General features: G+C 52.7%; 1 protein-coding gene across 4 annotated transcripts in view; it reads right to left on the bottom strand.

The window, feature by feature from the left end:
- Positions 1-699: 699 nt before the first annotated feature.
- CBX5 (chromobox homolog 5) overlaps positions 700-11,849 on the bottom strand; it is a 33,920-nt gene continuing 22,770 nt past the window's right edge. For 2 of the 4 annotated variants that reach the window (XM_012732406.1, XM_004692672.2), the window contains exons 4-5: positions 9,797-9,897; positions 700-8,275 (exon numbers count right to left, since the gene is read on the bottom strand). In XM_012732406.1, coding sequence (XP_012587860.1) covers positions 8,125-8,275; positions 9,797-9,897 — 252 coding nt within the window. In that variant the 3' untranslated portion in view covers positions 700-8,124. The remainder of the gene's footprint in view (positions 8,276-9,796; positions 9,898-11,849) is intronic. The other 2 variants (XM_004692670.2, XM_004692671.2) reach the window with 1 other exon arrangement.

Here is an 11,849-nt window from a genome sequence, read left to right as displayed (position 1 = left end):
GCTTGTCCCCCCAACCCAACTTCTACCTGCCTCTCCAGTCGCCAGCCCTCCGACCCCACCTTGCTTCACGAAGCTTCCTTTGGCGCGTGTGAAGCCAACCAGACGCGTTTCAGCCAGCTCCCACACGCTGGGATTCAAACCTGGCTTAGGCGGTAACTTCCCAGGTTCCAGAAAGCTTGGCCGGCCGCTTCCAGAGGCGCCTGCCTGCCTTCCCCAGACCGTCTGCACAGACCCACTGCGCCAGAGGCTTTCGTCACCCTGTGGCTATCTGCAGAAAGCCGGAGACCCACAGTCCTTACAGCAAGGACCTACTGTTACATACAGCGAAGCCCCCTGCTGAACAGTTACTGCTCAAGTCCCGCTGCTCTTTCAGGAACAGATGTGACTCCTGGCTGACTCCGTGGTCCCAACTCAGGGTTTTGCGCAAAGCTCAGGTGTGCAAATAACCACGCAGGAACCGTATTTGAAAAGCAACCATTTATTAGAACCAATACAAGAGTATGAAAAGAGGGGAGAGGGTGGAAGAGGGGGACAATGAGGTCTGCACTGGATGTCAGTTGTGGAAACACATAAATTGCCTACTTTTAAACATTTACATTTAAATGGTGAACATATATATTTCACTTACCCTAAAAAACAAAAACAAACCCCCCCCCCAAAACCAAAAGCAGACATGTTTGGCTGAAATAAAACAAAGAAATACAACCAAAACTCCCCCACAAACCAAAGAGGTCCACAGAGAATTCAGTTTCCCACTTTCCGTTCAGAAACCTGGCTACAAAGTGTGATCGGTTTCGTCACCCAGGAGGGAGGCGCTGAAACCCACCCGAGTCTCCCGGTCCCAGCCAACTAACTCCTGGCCACCCGCAGGGCAGAGGCTGCTCTCTCAGGGCCCACAGAGCCAGGCGGTGTGGCCAGAGCGGGGCCCCAGGGGCAGAGCCCGCAAGACGACAGGGCTGGGCCTTGTGCTTTTCAAGGGTTACACGTCAGGGCCAGGGAGGGGGAAAGGAGAAAGGGCCCTACTGGGAAGGGGGCTGGCTGAGCCCCCAAACAGAGGAGAGCGAGGCTCTCGAGCCCACAGCCCGGCAAACAGGAAGTGTCCCAGATTCCCCCAAAGGCCAGCGGGTTCAGACCGTGGACGCCGAGAAAGAGGTCACAGGTGCCGACCGCAGTGAGCCGGATGAAGCCTGAAGGCACCAGTGCCCATTCCGAGCACTGAGCATACGCAGAGAAAAATTTCCAAAGTGGCCCTTTTTTGTGGGGGACAGTGGAAGTGGTTCCACTCCTGAACCAGCCGGTTTCCACGGGAGGGCGGACGCTGGGGCGTGGAAACCACAGAGGGGTACAGCTGTCCTGGGGGCAGCTCGGGGCATGAGAAACAATGACAGAAACCAAAAGCACTGGGCTGGCCTTGCTCTCGAGGCACCCCGAGTCTGCGCCGGGGAAACACGACCCCGACCCCCACGCCGCAGAGAGAAACAAGCAGCGCCGAGCCTCAGTCCCTAACCCAGTGCCCTGGGCCTGAAACAGTCTCTCTGTGGGTGCGAGACACAGAAGGTACCGAGTGGCTTCCCCCAACAGCCTAGCAGGTCTGGACCTGCTGGCCACAATCACGCGGACACTGTCAACGTCTGAACTAGCAGCTTTGGTGAGGGGCGGGGGGCGGAGCACGCGCCAGGTCGCGAAGCGGCTCCCAGTGTGGGCAGCCACGTTGAGGACGGAAGCCTGTGGGAGGCCCCGGCCAAGGCCTCCTCCACCCAGGGCCGGGCAGTCGCCTGTCACCTCTGACTTAGATGCCTCACAGCACCCCGTGAGGTAGGTCAGTGTTATCACCCCCATTGGACAGGTGGGAGCTGGGGCACTGAAAGGAGTGACTTGCCCAAGGTCAGCCATCACCAGTGGGCGAGCAGGGCGGCACACAGCGGGCACCGCTCTGTTCTCGCTCCACGCCCCACAGCGCTTCATGGCCCCAGAGCACACCCGGGAGCCAAGGAAGCCGGCGGGCTCGCCTCACGCCGCAGCCCGGGTGAGCCCGGCCCGCCCCCACAGACTCACCCTGCGCACCCCTCACCCCGCGCAGCGAGCGGCACCTTGGGGAAGGCAGGTGCCGGGCGATGGCTGTTCTGAAGACAGGGCAACATCTCCAACAGGCACCCTCTTGCGAAGAAACAACCATGGTCTACTACAGCGAAGGGCTGAGTCGCGCTGGGAGCCGCGGCTCTGAAACCGCCTGGCGCAGGGCCGCACTCAGGCGGGAGGCGCGTCCCTAGCCGGGCAAGCGAGAGGGGAGATGGCTCCTCTCTCCACAGGGGGTGGCGGAGGGCCAGGGCTGCTGCCTGTGCTTCCACACACCGGCAGGGCCTTCCCCGCTCTGCCTCCGCTCCGCTCAGACGCAGCATCTTCTTAAGCAGCTCAAGGGTCAGAACAGCCGGACTCCCCTAAGATTCCGTCTCCCCGCCAGGGGAACTCTCACCAGAAAGGGAAAAGAGGAAACGCACCCCCCACGCAGCTCTGGGTTCAGGTGGAAATCATGACCCCCGTGATACTGAAACTAGAGAGAAAAAATCCAGCCAGTCCTGGTGCAGACTCAAACCCTAGAGCGACTGCCAACAGCCAGACACCAACTTGAGCTTCCCGAGCTCTGCGACGCAGACTCTGCTCGGGATCTTCAGGCAGAGGCCTCCCCTCCCCGCTGCACCCACGCAGGTGGCCAGAGCAGTGGGGCTCCACGTGACACAGAAGGCCAAGGAGCCACGTCAACACATGCCGCAGAACGTCCACCAGGACCGTTCTGGCTCTGGCAAAGACCGACCATCCCGAGACCTGAACATGGGCCAGCCCGGCCTGGGAGAGGTCAAGGGCGGGGTCAAGTGTGAGGTCACACCAGCCGATGCAAGGGGACACCGCACGCACACACACACACACGAAGAAAACGACCAGATAAAAAGTTCCATTTCATTCAATTTGGTCTTATTTCTCGGTAATAGTTTCCTATTAGATTTTCTGATTAATACTGATGGCTCTTACCTAGGCTGTGATAATTAGGTTTTGATCTATTGTGACATTAATGATCACAATCAGTTGACTTTGAAATTGTCTTAATTAATGGCTCTTCCCGCGCAGCAGGCACTGCCGCCAGTACAGGTGGCCCCTGCCCCCACCTGACTTAACTCTTTCACTGACCTCAGGAACAAACAGCATTAGAGGATCTCATTCTTTCTCTTAAGCGAGACCTTGAAACTGCCTTAAAACGTTTCTCTGACAGAGGGAGCAACGAAGGACGTTACATGAAACGAGGATCAGGACGAAAAGGCAAGCGCCTGCGACCTCCAGGAAAACCCCGTCGCAGCCGGCGACCAGAGTCAAGCGTGTTAAAGTGGCAATGACAAGCTGAAGTAACCCTAAGAGGCACGGTGAGGTAGTTAAAATTCAAGAACTCCAGCACATGCGCAAAGCAACTAGACTGTTTGTATGAAGCTATCCAAAGTACCTCCACAGTCTAAATTTTCCAGAAGTCACTCGAATTCCTGGGAACTGACTTCCCACTAGTCAACTAGTCAGAGAAAGGTGTCGTTTTCTTGTAGCCAAAGATGGGTCAGAACTAAGACATTTCTTCAGGTTAGACCGTTTCTTTCCACCCCCCCCCACCCAGCTCTCCCTGGGCTTGCTTAGGTCTCAAACGCCAGGATGTGGGCATTTCCGGGAGTGATGGAGTCCACGTGGCCAACAGGTCTCACCGGAGACCCCCGTCTCGCTGCCGAGTGAACTACACCTCAGAAGGCACACGGGCACTAACAGATGTGCCCACGCCTCTCAGCGACTCGTCGCTGGGAAGCATGTCCGGCTGTGGGCGTAAAGCCAGTCTCCTGGCGATTCCTCCAAAAGGAATGAGAACGGCAAACACTGAACATCGCCCATAAAATGCCCGGGCGGGGGTGTGCTGTTAGCAGCGACATACACAGGACCTCAAGAGTTAATACTCTGCGGAGGATTCACGGCACCATTGAATACTTTGGCAAAGAGCCTACAATGGGGTACAATCCGGGCTCTCAACCCCCATCACCTGTTGTTTCCTCTCTCAGCGGCATTTCTAACTGACCTTCAGTTGTCTTTATTTTCTGGAATAAATTAAGCCTTTGTTGTGGTCTATCCACGGCCAGTTAGCTCAGCTCACCCAGGACCATAGATCTTGTCCACGTATGAACCAACTGTCATCCTCCTACCTAAGGACCATGAATTATTCCAACATCAGACAGTTGTCCCTGCCCCCGCATCAGAAATGTGTGCCCATTTACAGCATTTATTATACTGAACTATCAATAGTCAGTTTATTCCACAACATGCAAGTTCCTTGTGGTCAGGGACCAAAAAGTGTTTCCTGAATGAATACTGATGTAAGCTAATGTGGCGGGGTGTGGACAGCTCGATACAAACTCACCACTATTAATTGGGTGGGGTGGGGGTGGGGGGCCCAATTCAGAGTGCATGCTCTAGGGTGCAAGGCTAGTAACACTTCCATGTTTTCAAACATCATTTCTATGCTTAGCGGTAAAGCTGGCGCAAAACTGGAGCACAGTGGGCCCTCTCTCTGCCCAGGCACAGGGAAGCCTGCTAGGTGACCGGATTACAAGGTGAAGAGACCTCCACACTAGACTTTCCATTCCAAAAGTCTAAACCAAAGGGTAGTGTCATGGGTGTAAAATGAGCTTTCTCTTTGACCTACCTGGAGACAATTTCCACATTTTAAAATCTAATGACATAGCCCTTTCAGGGGCTCTCATGTTATCACAAAGCAATTTAGGCTCTCAAGTCCAAACCCTGAGGGTCAAGACGGCCATTCCCCAGCCCCTCCTGACCCTCCACTGTACCTCTGTTGAGCCGAGCTAAACCACAGATTCACCATCAAAAGATGAAACTCCCAAACACCTTCCCCAAGGCCCAATGATCTAGCCTGAGTACAAGGAGAATCGACGACAGGGTGGCTATAGAATAAGAATGAAGAGAAGTTCAGAACAGTCTCACTGCTCACGCTACAGAAACACGACGAACCTTCCATCAACAAGACACTATTACAGATGCGGCTGCGGGCAGCAGGGCCAGCCTTGGGGCGTAAAGGAGCACCACCGGCCCCGAGGCCCCTCACCCGAGGCAGGAGGGAAGCGGCCGGGCACGCTCCAGGTAGGCCGGGCACGCTCCGGGTAACGCCGGGTGCTGCCATCAGGGCTGAAGTTCCCAAGAGCTGGCTGGAACATGCGGGCATCTGTCCGGCTCAGAGTTTAAAAACTGGCTACAATGACTGGCCTTGGTACTCGCAGCCAGGCAACTCTGCTCTATTCCGGGGAGAGGTCCTGAATGTTCGTTACTAAAGGAAATTAGCATAGAAAAGCGCTTTAAAAGAGGACTACAGGCAGGGAAAGCGTGCTGTGAGCAACGGAGCCCACTCAGAGCCCGTGTCTATCAGCTCTTCAGAGAGGAGAAAGCCCCGCGAAGACAGGTTTCTGGTGGAGGCTGCAATTCTCCACGGGCCAGGACGGCCACTGGGCACTCACGTTCGTGTCACAGACGAGCTTCGGCTCCTCCCCACCAGAGCCTGCAGCCAGGACGGGCCTCTGGTGCCTGCATTCCTAGAGCAGCTCATGGGCAAACAGAGGGACAAAAGTCGTGGTGGTGGTGGCCACAGTGCAGACCACGGCCTGATTAACTGCGGGCAGGAAACAACGAGGAAGGACGGCGGGCAAGGAGTGACGAGCAAATGGTGCTGCGGCTCTCCTCTCAAAAGCCAGCCAGGTTCTTAGGAGCATCGTAAGCCAACACCTGTAACCACGGACACAGAGGTGTGTCGGGACCAATGTCAGTGTGAAAGACCTTTGTCCTGCTCTTCACCGACAGTCTAGATTTTGGTTTCAAAGACACGGTCACTGTGCCCTGCACGCCCACCGCTCGTGGGCTTCACCGGCCACCTGCGCAGGCCGCTCTTTTCTCCACCCGCAAACAGAGAGGCAGGCAGGTCACCGGCGCTCTGCTGCCCTGTGCTGATCGACCCTAACTCCAGGCTGGTCACCCGGACTCCCCCGGCTCCTGCGCCTGCTCTCGCCGACATGTCCATCGGCGGGGTGCCCAGAACTGTCAGGTCCCCAGCCCTTGATCCAGCCCCTTCACTCCTCCAGAGCAAAGAAACCCAGAGTAAGACCCCCGCCCACCCGAGGTATGGGCGCCCACCCGAGGTATGAGTTACGAGCGCTCACCCAACCATGACACCCCCGGTAAGGCTCTTCCTGGGTGACTCACACCAAAAGCTATTGTTCCAGTCTGTCATGTCACGGCAGCAACAGCTGTCTTCTCAACTGCGCAGTCCAATTTTTGCCATAATTTATACAAGCACACAGAAGTCAATCAACAGCTGAGCAGGGAAGCAGTGTTAACAAATGCTATGAATGGGTGTAAGATTTGCACATTATCTGGCTCATCTGTGGACTGGAGCAATCTCTCCATTTTCCTTGTTACTCTGAATAACCTAGGAACGGCCGAATGCTCCGATCAGACAGCTGTATGTTTTAAAGGTCAAAAGCAACAACACAAAACAACCTCCACGGCAGTGAACTCGAGTGTTAAGGCTATTTCAAGCATTTGTTCTTATTTCCTCAGCTTTGGGCTGAGACGAAGATGCTCAAAACCCTGCGATTCCCTTACTTTTCGTCTCGATTCTCAAGCCCCACTCCTCTGCCCCAGGAGAGGGTAGAGATGAAGTAGGGCATTTGTTAGGGGACAAAGCCAGAGGAACCCATGAAAAATAATCGCTCGATACAATGGCAAAGCAAGAGGAAGCCGGACGAGAAACTCCTCTGTGAGAGAACTAGTCAGAGAAGGCTGTGTCGACGCTAACGCCAGGCCTGCCGCTCTCGAGGTGGTGATCTTCCACAGAAAGACACAACTAAGCGTTTCAGGGTGGAAAAAGGGAAGAGCGTTAACACTTCGGGCACTCTCGGTGGCAAATCCAGGAGTCCACAAAGCAGGAAGCTTACGACTATAAACACTGAAAATAGTTAAAGTTGACGCTGTGGCCGGTGGCTCCCTTCCAAGAATTCCCCCTGAAAGTAACGGCATGGGCAGGAGACTTGGGTCCGCTGAGAGTGAGGGTCAGGTTTGAAGCCTCTTTGGTAACAGGAATGCTTTGGGAGGCCACAAAAGTTGGCAGGGCTGGAGGGTGCCTAGCACCTTGGCACAAGCAAGCACCAGGCAGTCATTCACACCTACATACATATCTAGTCCAAATATGAGGGGTGAAGGAAGTAATACACATATGCCAATGTGCTAATAAAGACAACTGCACCCTACCCCGCCAACCTCATGGACGAATAGCCATAAATCTCCACCGTTAATAATCTGTCACTTCGTGACAGACTGCGCCACCTTGCAGAAGCAGAGATCAGGGATTTCTAAGGAACAAGGCCAGAAGTTCCGGGCCATGAAGAGTGCCTTGGCGAGTTTCAATGTCAAATTCCCAGTCCTCCAAAGGATGGAGCTATTCTGGGAGGACGGGTGAGGGTGAACAGATGGTGGTCCTGAAGACCACACCGGGAACCCTGTGTTCTCCTGGGTCGAGTGGAATGAGGTTGAGGAAGCCCCAACAGGTAGGCAGTTGCTACTGGCTTTTTAAAACTAAGATGGGCAACAACTTTTCCATCCCAACACCTCAAAACAAAGGCCGGCTGGTCATCAACATGTTCTAAAACTCACAACAAGAAACCCCAACTTATCATACCTGTAACAAAATCTCCCAATCTAAATGCAACCAATCCTGAAAAGATCAAGACTCTAAGGTGATTAAAAAGTTAAAACTCATCTTGAGGTCACAGGGGAGAAGGAAGAGATGAGGGCAAAGGAAAAAACTGTGGGGGTTACACACAGTATGTAAAGGCCTGATCTTCACAGAGAAACACGCATCATGAATCAGACCGTCAGTCATGTCACAAGAGAACCAATACCGACATTTCTCCTGCGGAGCACAGTGATAAGCACATTGTTTATGATGTGTTTAGGAGGGAAGGGGGTGGGTGGAGGGAGAAGAGGCAGGGAGGTGAGCGTAATATATACAGAGAGAAGTGACAGAGACCACCCCTTCCTTTAGCTCTTCGCAGTTTCTTTCTCTTTGTTTTCCGCATCCTCGGGATACGCATGCCACGTCAGTCTCTCTTCATAAAACGCTATCACAATCTGTGGACACTTTACATTAGCTTCTTTTGCAAGAACCAGGTCTGCTTCATCTGTGTCTTTCCTGGAGAGGGAATAGAAGACTTAGAAAAACAGGAATCTGAGAGTGAGCGTGCGATCGGAGCTTTATGCCTGCCGTTAGCTGGGGTTAGCGGACTTGATTTCAAAGTTGAAAAGGCCACTAACAGTTCAGGACTTCCAAGGAGAAATTTCAGTGAGTGATTTTATCAGTGGAGATCATTTAGCTACTCCACCAGGCAGAAACAAGTTTCCAGCTGGAATTCAGATACAAAACAGCAAGCTTAATTGTACTGTACTCACTCGGGTCCATCATTTGAGTCAACACAATGAGACCTACATCCTGTCCTACTGACTGGTTAAGCATGAGTTAATCAACCAACCCAGTATCTAGATCACCTCAACGAAATGGTTCTAACCCTCCTCATCCTGGGGTCTTGAGACAGTCATTATCCTCTCGCTCAGAATGGGAACAAAAAGAAAACACAAGCGTAGGTGACGGCACCCTTACTTCTGCAAGGGAGAGTGAAGGGCAGTGTGGCACCTGGCACTGACTGAAAGGCAGGCGCTGGCTGCAATCGCGCCACAGGGGCTGCTCTGACTGAACACGCTAAAAATGAAAGGACTCCAATCCAGGGAAAATTAAGTTACAGTTCCACTGAGACGGGAGCAGACGACGTCGTCCTCTTGTGGAAAGCTGCGCAGTTTGATTCCCAGAGGTACTGGGGCGAGCCGAGGCGGGGAGAAAGCCGCCGCTCGAGCGGCTTCGCGAATGTGCACGGTTGCAGATAACGTGTGCACTGCTACGTCACACATCTGCTGGGTGGGAGAGGCCGTCTCCGCAGCTCCGTCCTCTGACAGGCCGCTTCGGAGTAACTCACCAACAGAATTTGAATCCGGTGAAATATTAAACTTCAGAATAATACGACTTTTGAGGTAATAAACTTCCCTAGCGGCACCATAGCATGAGCCTCCTATTTACAGATGAAATTTAAATCACAAGCCCAGAACACTCAGCAAGAGGTGGTGAGGGCCACACCGTAAATCACCCGCCCTTCGGTAACCAAGTTGAGGGGAAGTAGCTACACTTTCCTCTAAGAGCTGTTCCCTCGACCGGATGGAACAGCTCGCGCTTTGGCCAGTATCAGACTTAATGCTTTCTGTTGAGCTTATTTTTCTCTTGTAGACATTATTCAGTGGTCTTGGAGCTCAGGGATGGCGGAAAAGTCTCACTCAACTCCCACCCCATGGCCACAGGCTCCCAGCCTGACGGTAAATGATTCAGAACTGTGTGAATAAATGGTTAGGTCATGCCATAGGCTTCCTACCTCAAACCTAACCCTTTCTGGTAAATGGCTAATATAATATAATCTGGCTAAATGCTAAAAGTTGACTGTCATCAATCCATTCAGAGTCCTAATTCTCCTTAATACTGACAGTTGGTTTCAGGTAAAAGATACTCAGCAATCAAAATTCTTAGGAAATACTCAGCCCTGCCACCTTATCTTCCCAACAAATTTAGGTCACTGACACACATAATCACAGCATGAGGTACAGTGTCTCTCACCATTTCATTAGGAACATTAAATCACCACAGGAATCTGTCGCCCCAATGATCTTTTCTGGTTCCAGTCCTCTCTCAAAGCCTCGAGCGATGTCACTGCTCTGCTATAAACAGGAGATGAAGAAAGGTTACAGCCTGGGGAACAAGGAACCCATTTCTCAGTTCAAAAAAGTACACCTGCAGTTACTATCACCTGAAAGCATTTTGGTCACCAATTCATTACATTCTTGGAACTGACGACACAGTACTGGGTAGCACAGTGACAGCGACATCGAGAGATTTTTACAAGATGCACTCTCCTGCCAGTCTTCCGAAAAGACGAGGAGTGTCTCCGACACCCCGTACATGTCCTGGAGCCGCCACCCAACAGACTCCTCTGATCTAGACTTCCTAGCATTATACACGGGGCTAGCTCTAGGCCGTAGCTGTGAGAGGATAAGCAAATCCAAGTTTACTTCAGTTAGACCCTTTCCCACTTAAAACTCTCAAATATACTGCCTTTCTCAAGTTTTATTTTCTTAGACTTTTCGTTCCCCTTAACACTGGTCAGTTTGTAATAGTTCTTTTCACCATCATCAACATTTATAAAAGAAGAGAAGAAAGAATTAAGGGATTACCAAAAGATACAAATTCCTGGGCCCTCCCTGGTGGTGCAATGTGTTAAAGCGCAGCACTATGAAGCTATTGCAGCCACTGCCGCACGAGTTCGATCCCCAGCCAGGAGCTGACCCACATGACCGCAGCAGACCTCTCCTGACCCGCCCGCTGCTCCCCTCAGCAGTGGATTTCAGCCAATCTGCCTGTTCTGTTCCCCACTCTGACTCTGGTGAATCTTCTCACTCCCCCCCCCACACACACCTCTGGCCTGCACCCCAGCTCTTTTATGCACAAATAAATATTTAAAAAAATAAAACCTGTAGTTAGGAGCGAAGTGTTTGATGTTTGCACTGCACCTTTCAAAGTCCTTGGGTAAAAGATTCCAAACACCCTTCCTTAGCCTGGGTGCTCTTGCCTAAATTGGCCAATGATTGAAATCAAGCTCACAGATGTATCTGCAGATAGCTATTGGCTCATTGTGTAAGGATGTATCAGGCGCCATAAATATGCTAACCACCTTTCTCCTCACTGTGAATAACAGAAGTGAACAAAGTGATTCTTTTAAGCAAAAAAGAAAAAAAAGATTTGCAAACAGCTTTGACCCAGAGAAGCAGGGCCGCGTGATGACACAGCAGGGCCGGAGCCCTCGCGTGGCCATGGCGCTGGCGGGGCTGCCTGGCAGGGCTGGGCCTGAAGGGGGTTGGAGGACGGCGGATGGGACCGTCTCAGCGTCACTGACCATCCTCGGTCGCCGAGCTGCCCCTGATGCCAGAAGCTGAGAAGCTACTGGAGGAGGCATGGCAGGAACCAGAGAAGTTACACGCTCGGCTGTGACGTGGCCCTGAGCGGGAACACTGGCTATCGGTCAGTAGCCATCTCGGGCAGTGAGCGGAGGCTGCGGCCTGCACAGCCGGCGGGCTGCCCCTGCCCGGTCTGGAGCAGGCCTGTTTTGCCGTCAGCCCAGCTCAGCAGCACACAGGGAGGAGGATTCTAGGAAACTTGGTTCCAGTGAAGCTAGGTGGAGCCAGTACACAGCAGAGCACAAGTGTGGAGAGAGACGGGCAGAGCAGAGCAGAGGTTGGGGGGTGCAGGTGTAAGAAAGCGTCAACAATGAGCCGCCACGTCAAACAGGCTCCACTGTTCTGCAGGCTTGAAATTTTTAGTGAGAACGGGAGCCGGGAATAGGCGCCAGGTGCCAGTGGCTTCACGGCTGAGTTCTGAAGCCTTTAGCGCCAGTTTATCCCCGTCTATACAAACGGTGCCAGGCCGTAGGGACGCATGGAAGTTCCCCGTCTGCGTTACTGACATTACCTTAGCAGCCAAACATTATTTTTTTTTAAAAAAAGATTTATTTATTTGTGCATACAGAACTGGGGTACAGGCCATAGGCTCAGGAGTGGCAAGAGGCTTCACCAGAGACAGAGTGAGTAACAGAACAGGCAGATCGAGGAAGTCCACT

Source organism: Condylura cristata, unplaced genomic scaffold (genome assembly GCF_000260355.1).
Source record: "Condylura cristata isolate star-nosed mole 26May11 unplaced genomic scaffold, ConCri1.0 scaffold00034, whole genome shotgun sequence".
NCBI classification, from domain to species: Eukaryota; Metazoa; Chordata; class Mammalia; order Eulipotyphla; family Talpidae; genus Condylura; species Condylura cristata.
This window is presented reverse-complemented; position numbering and strand designations above follow the sequence as displayed.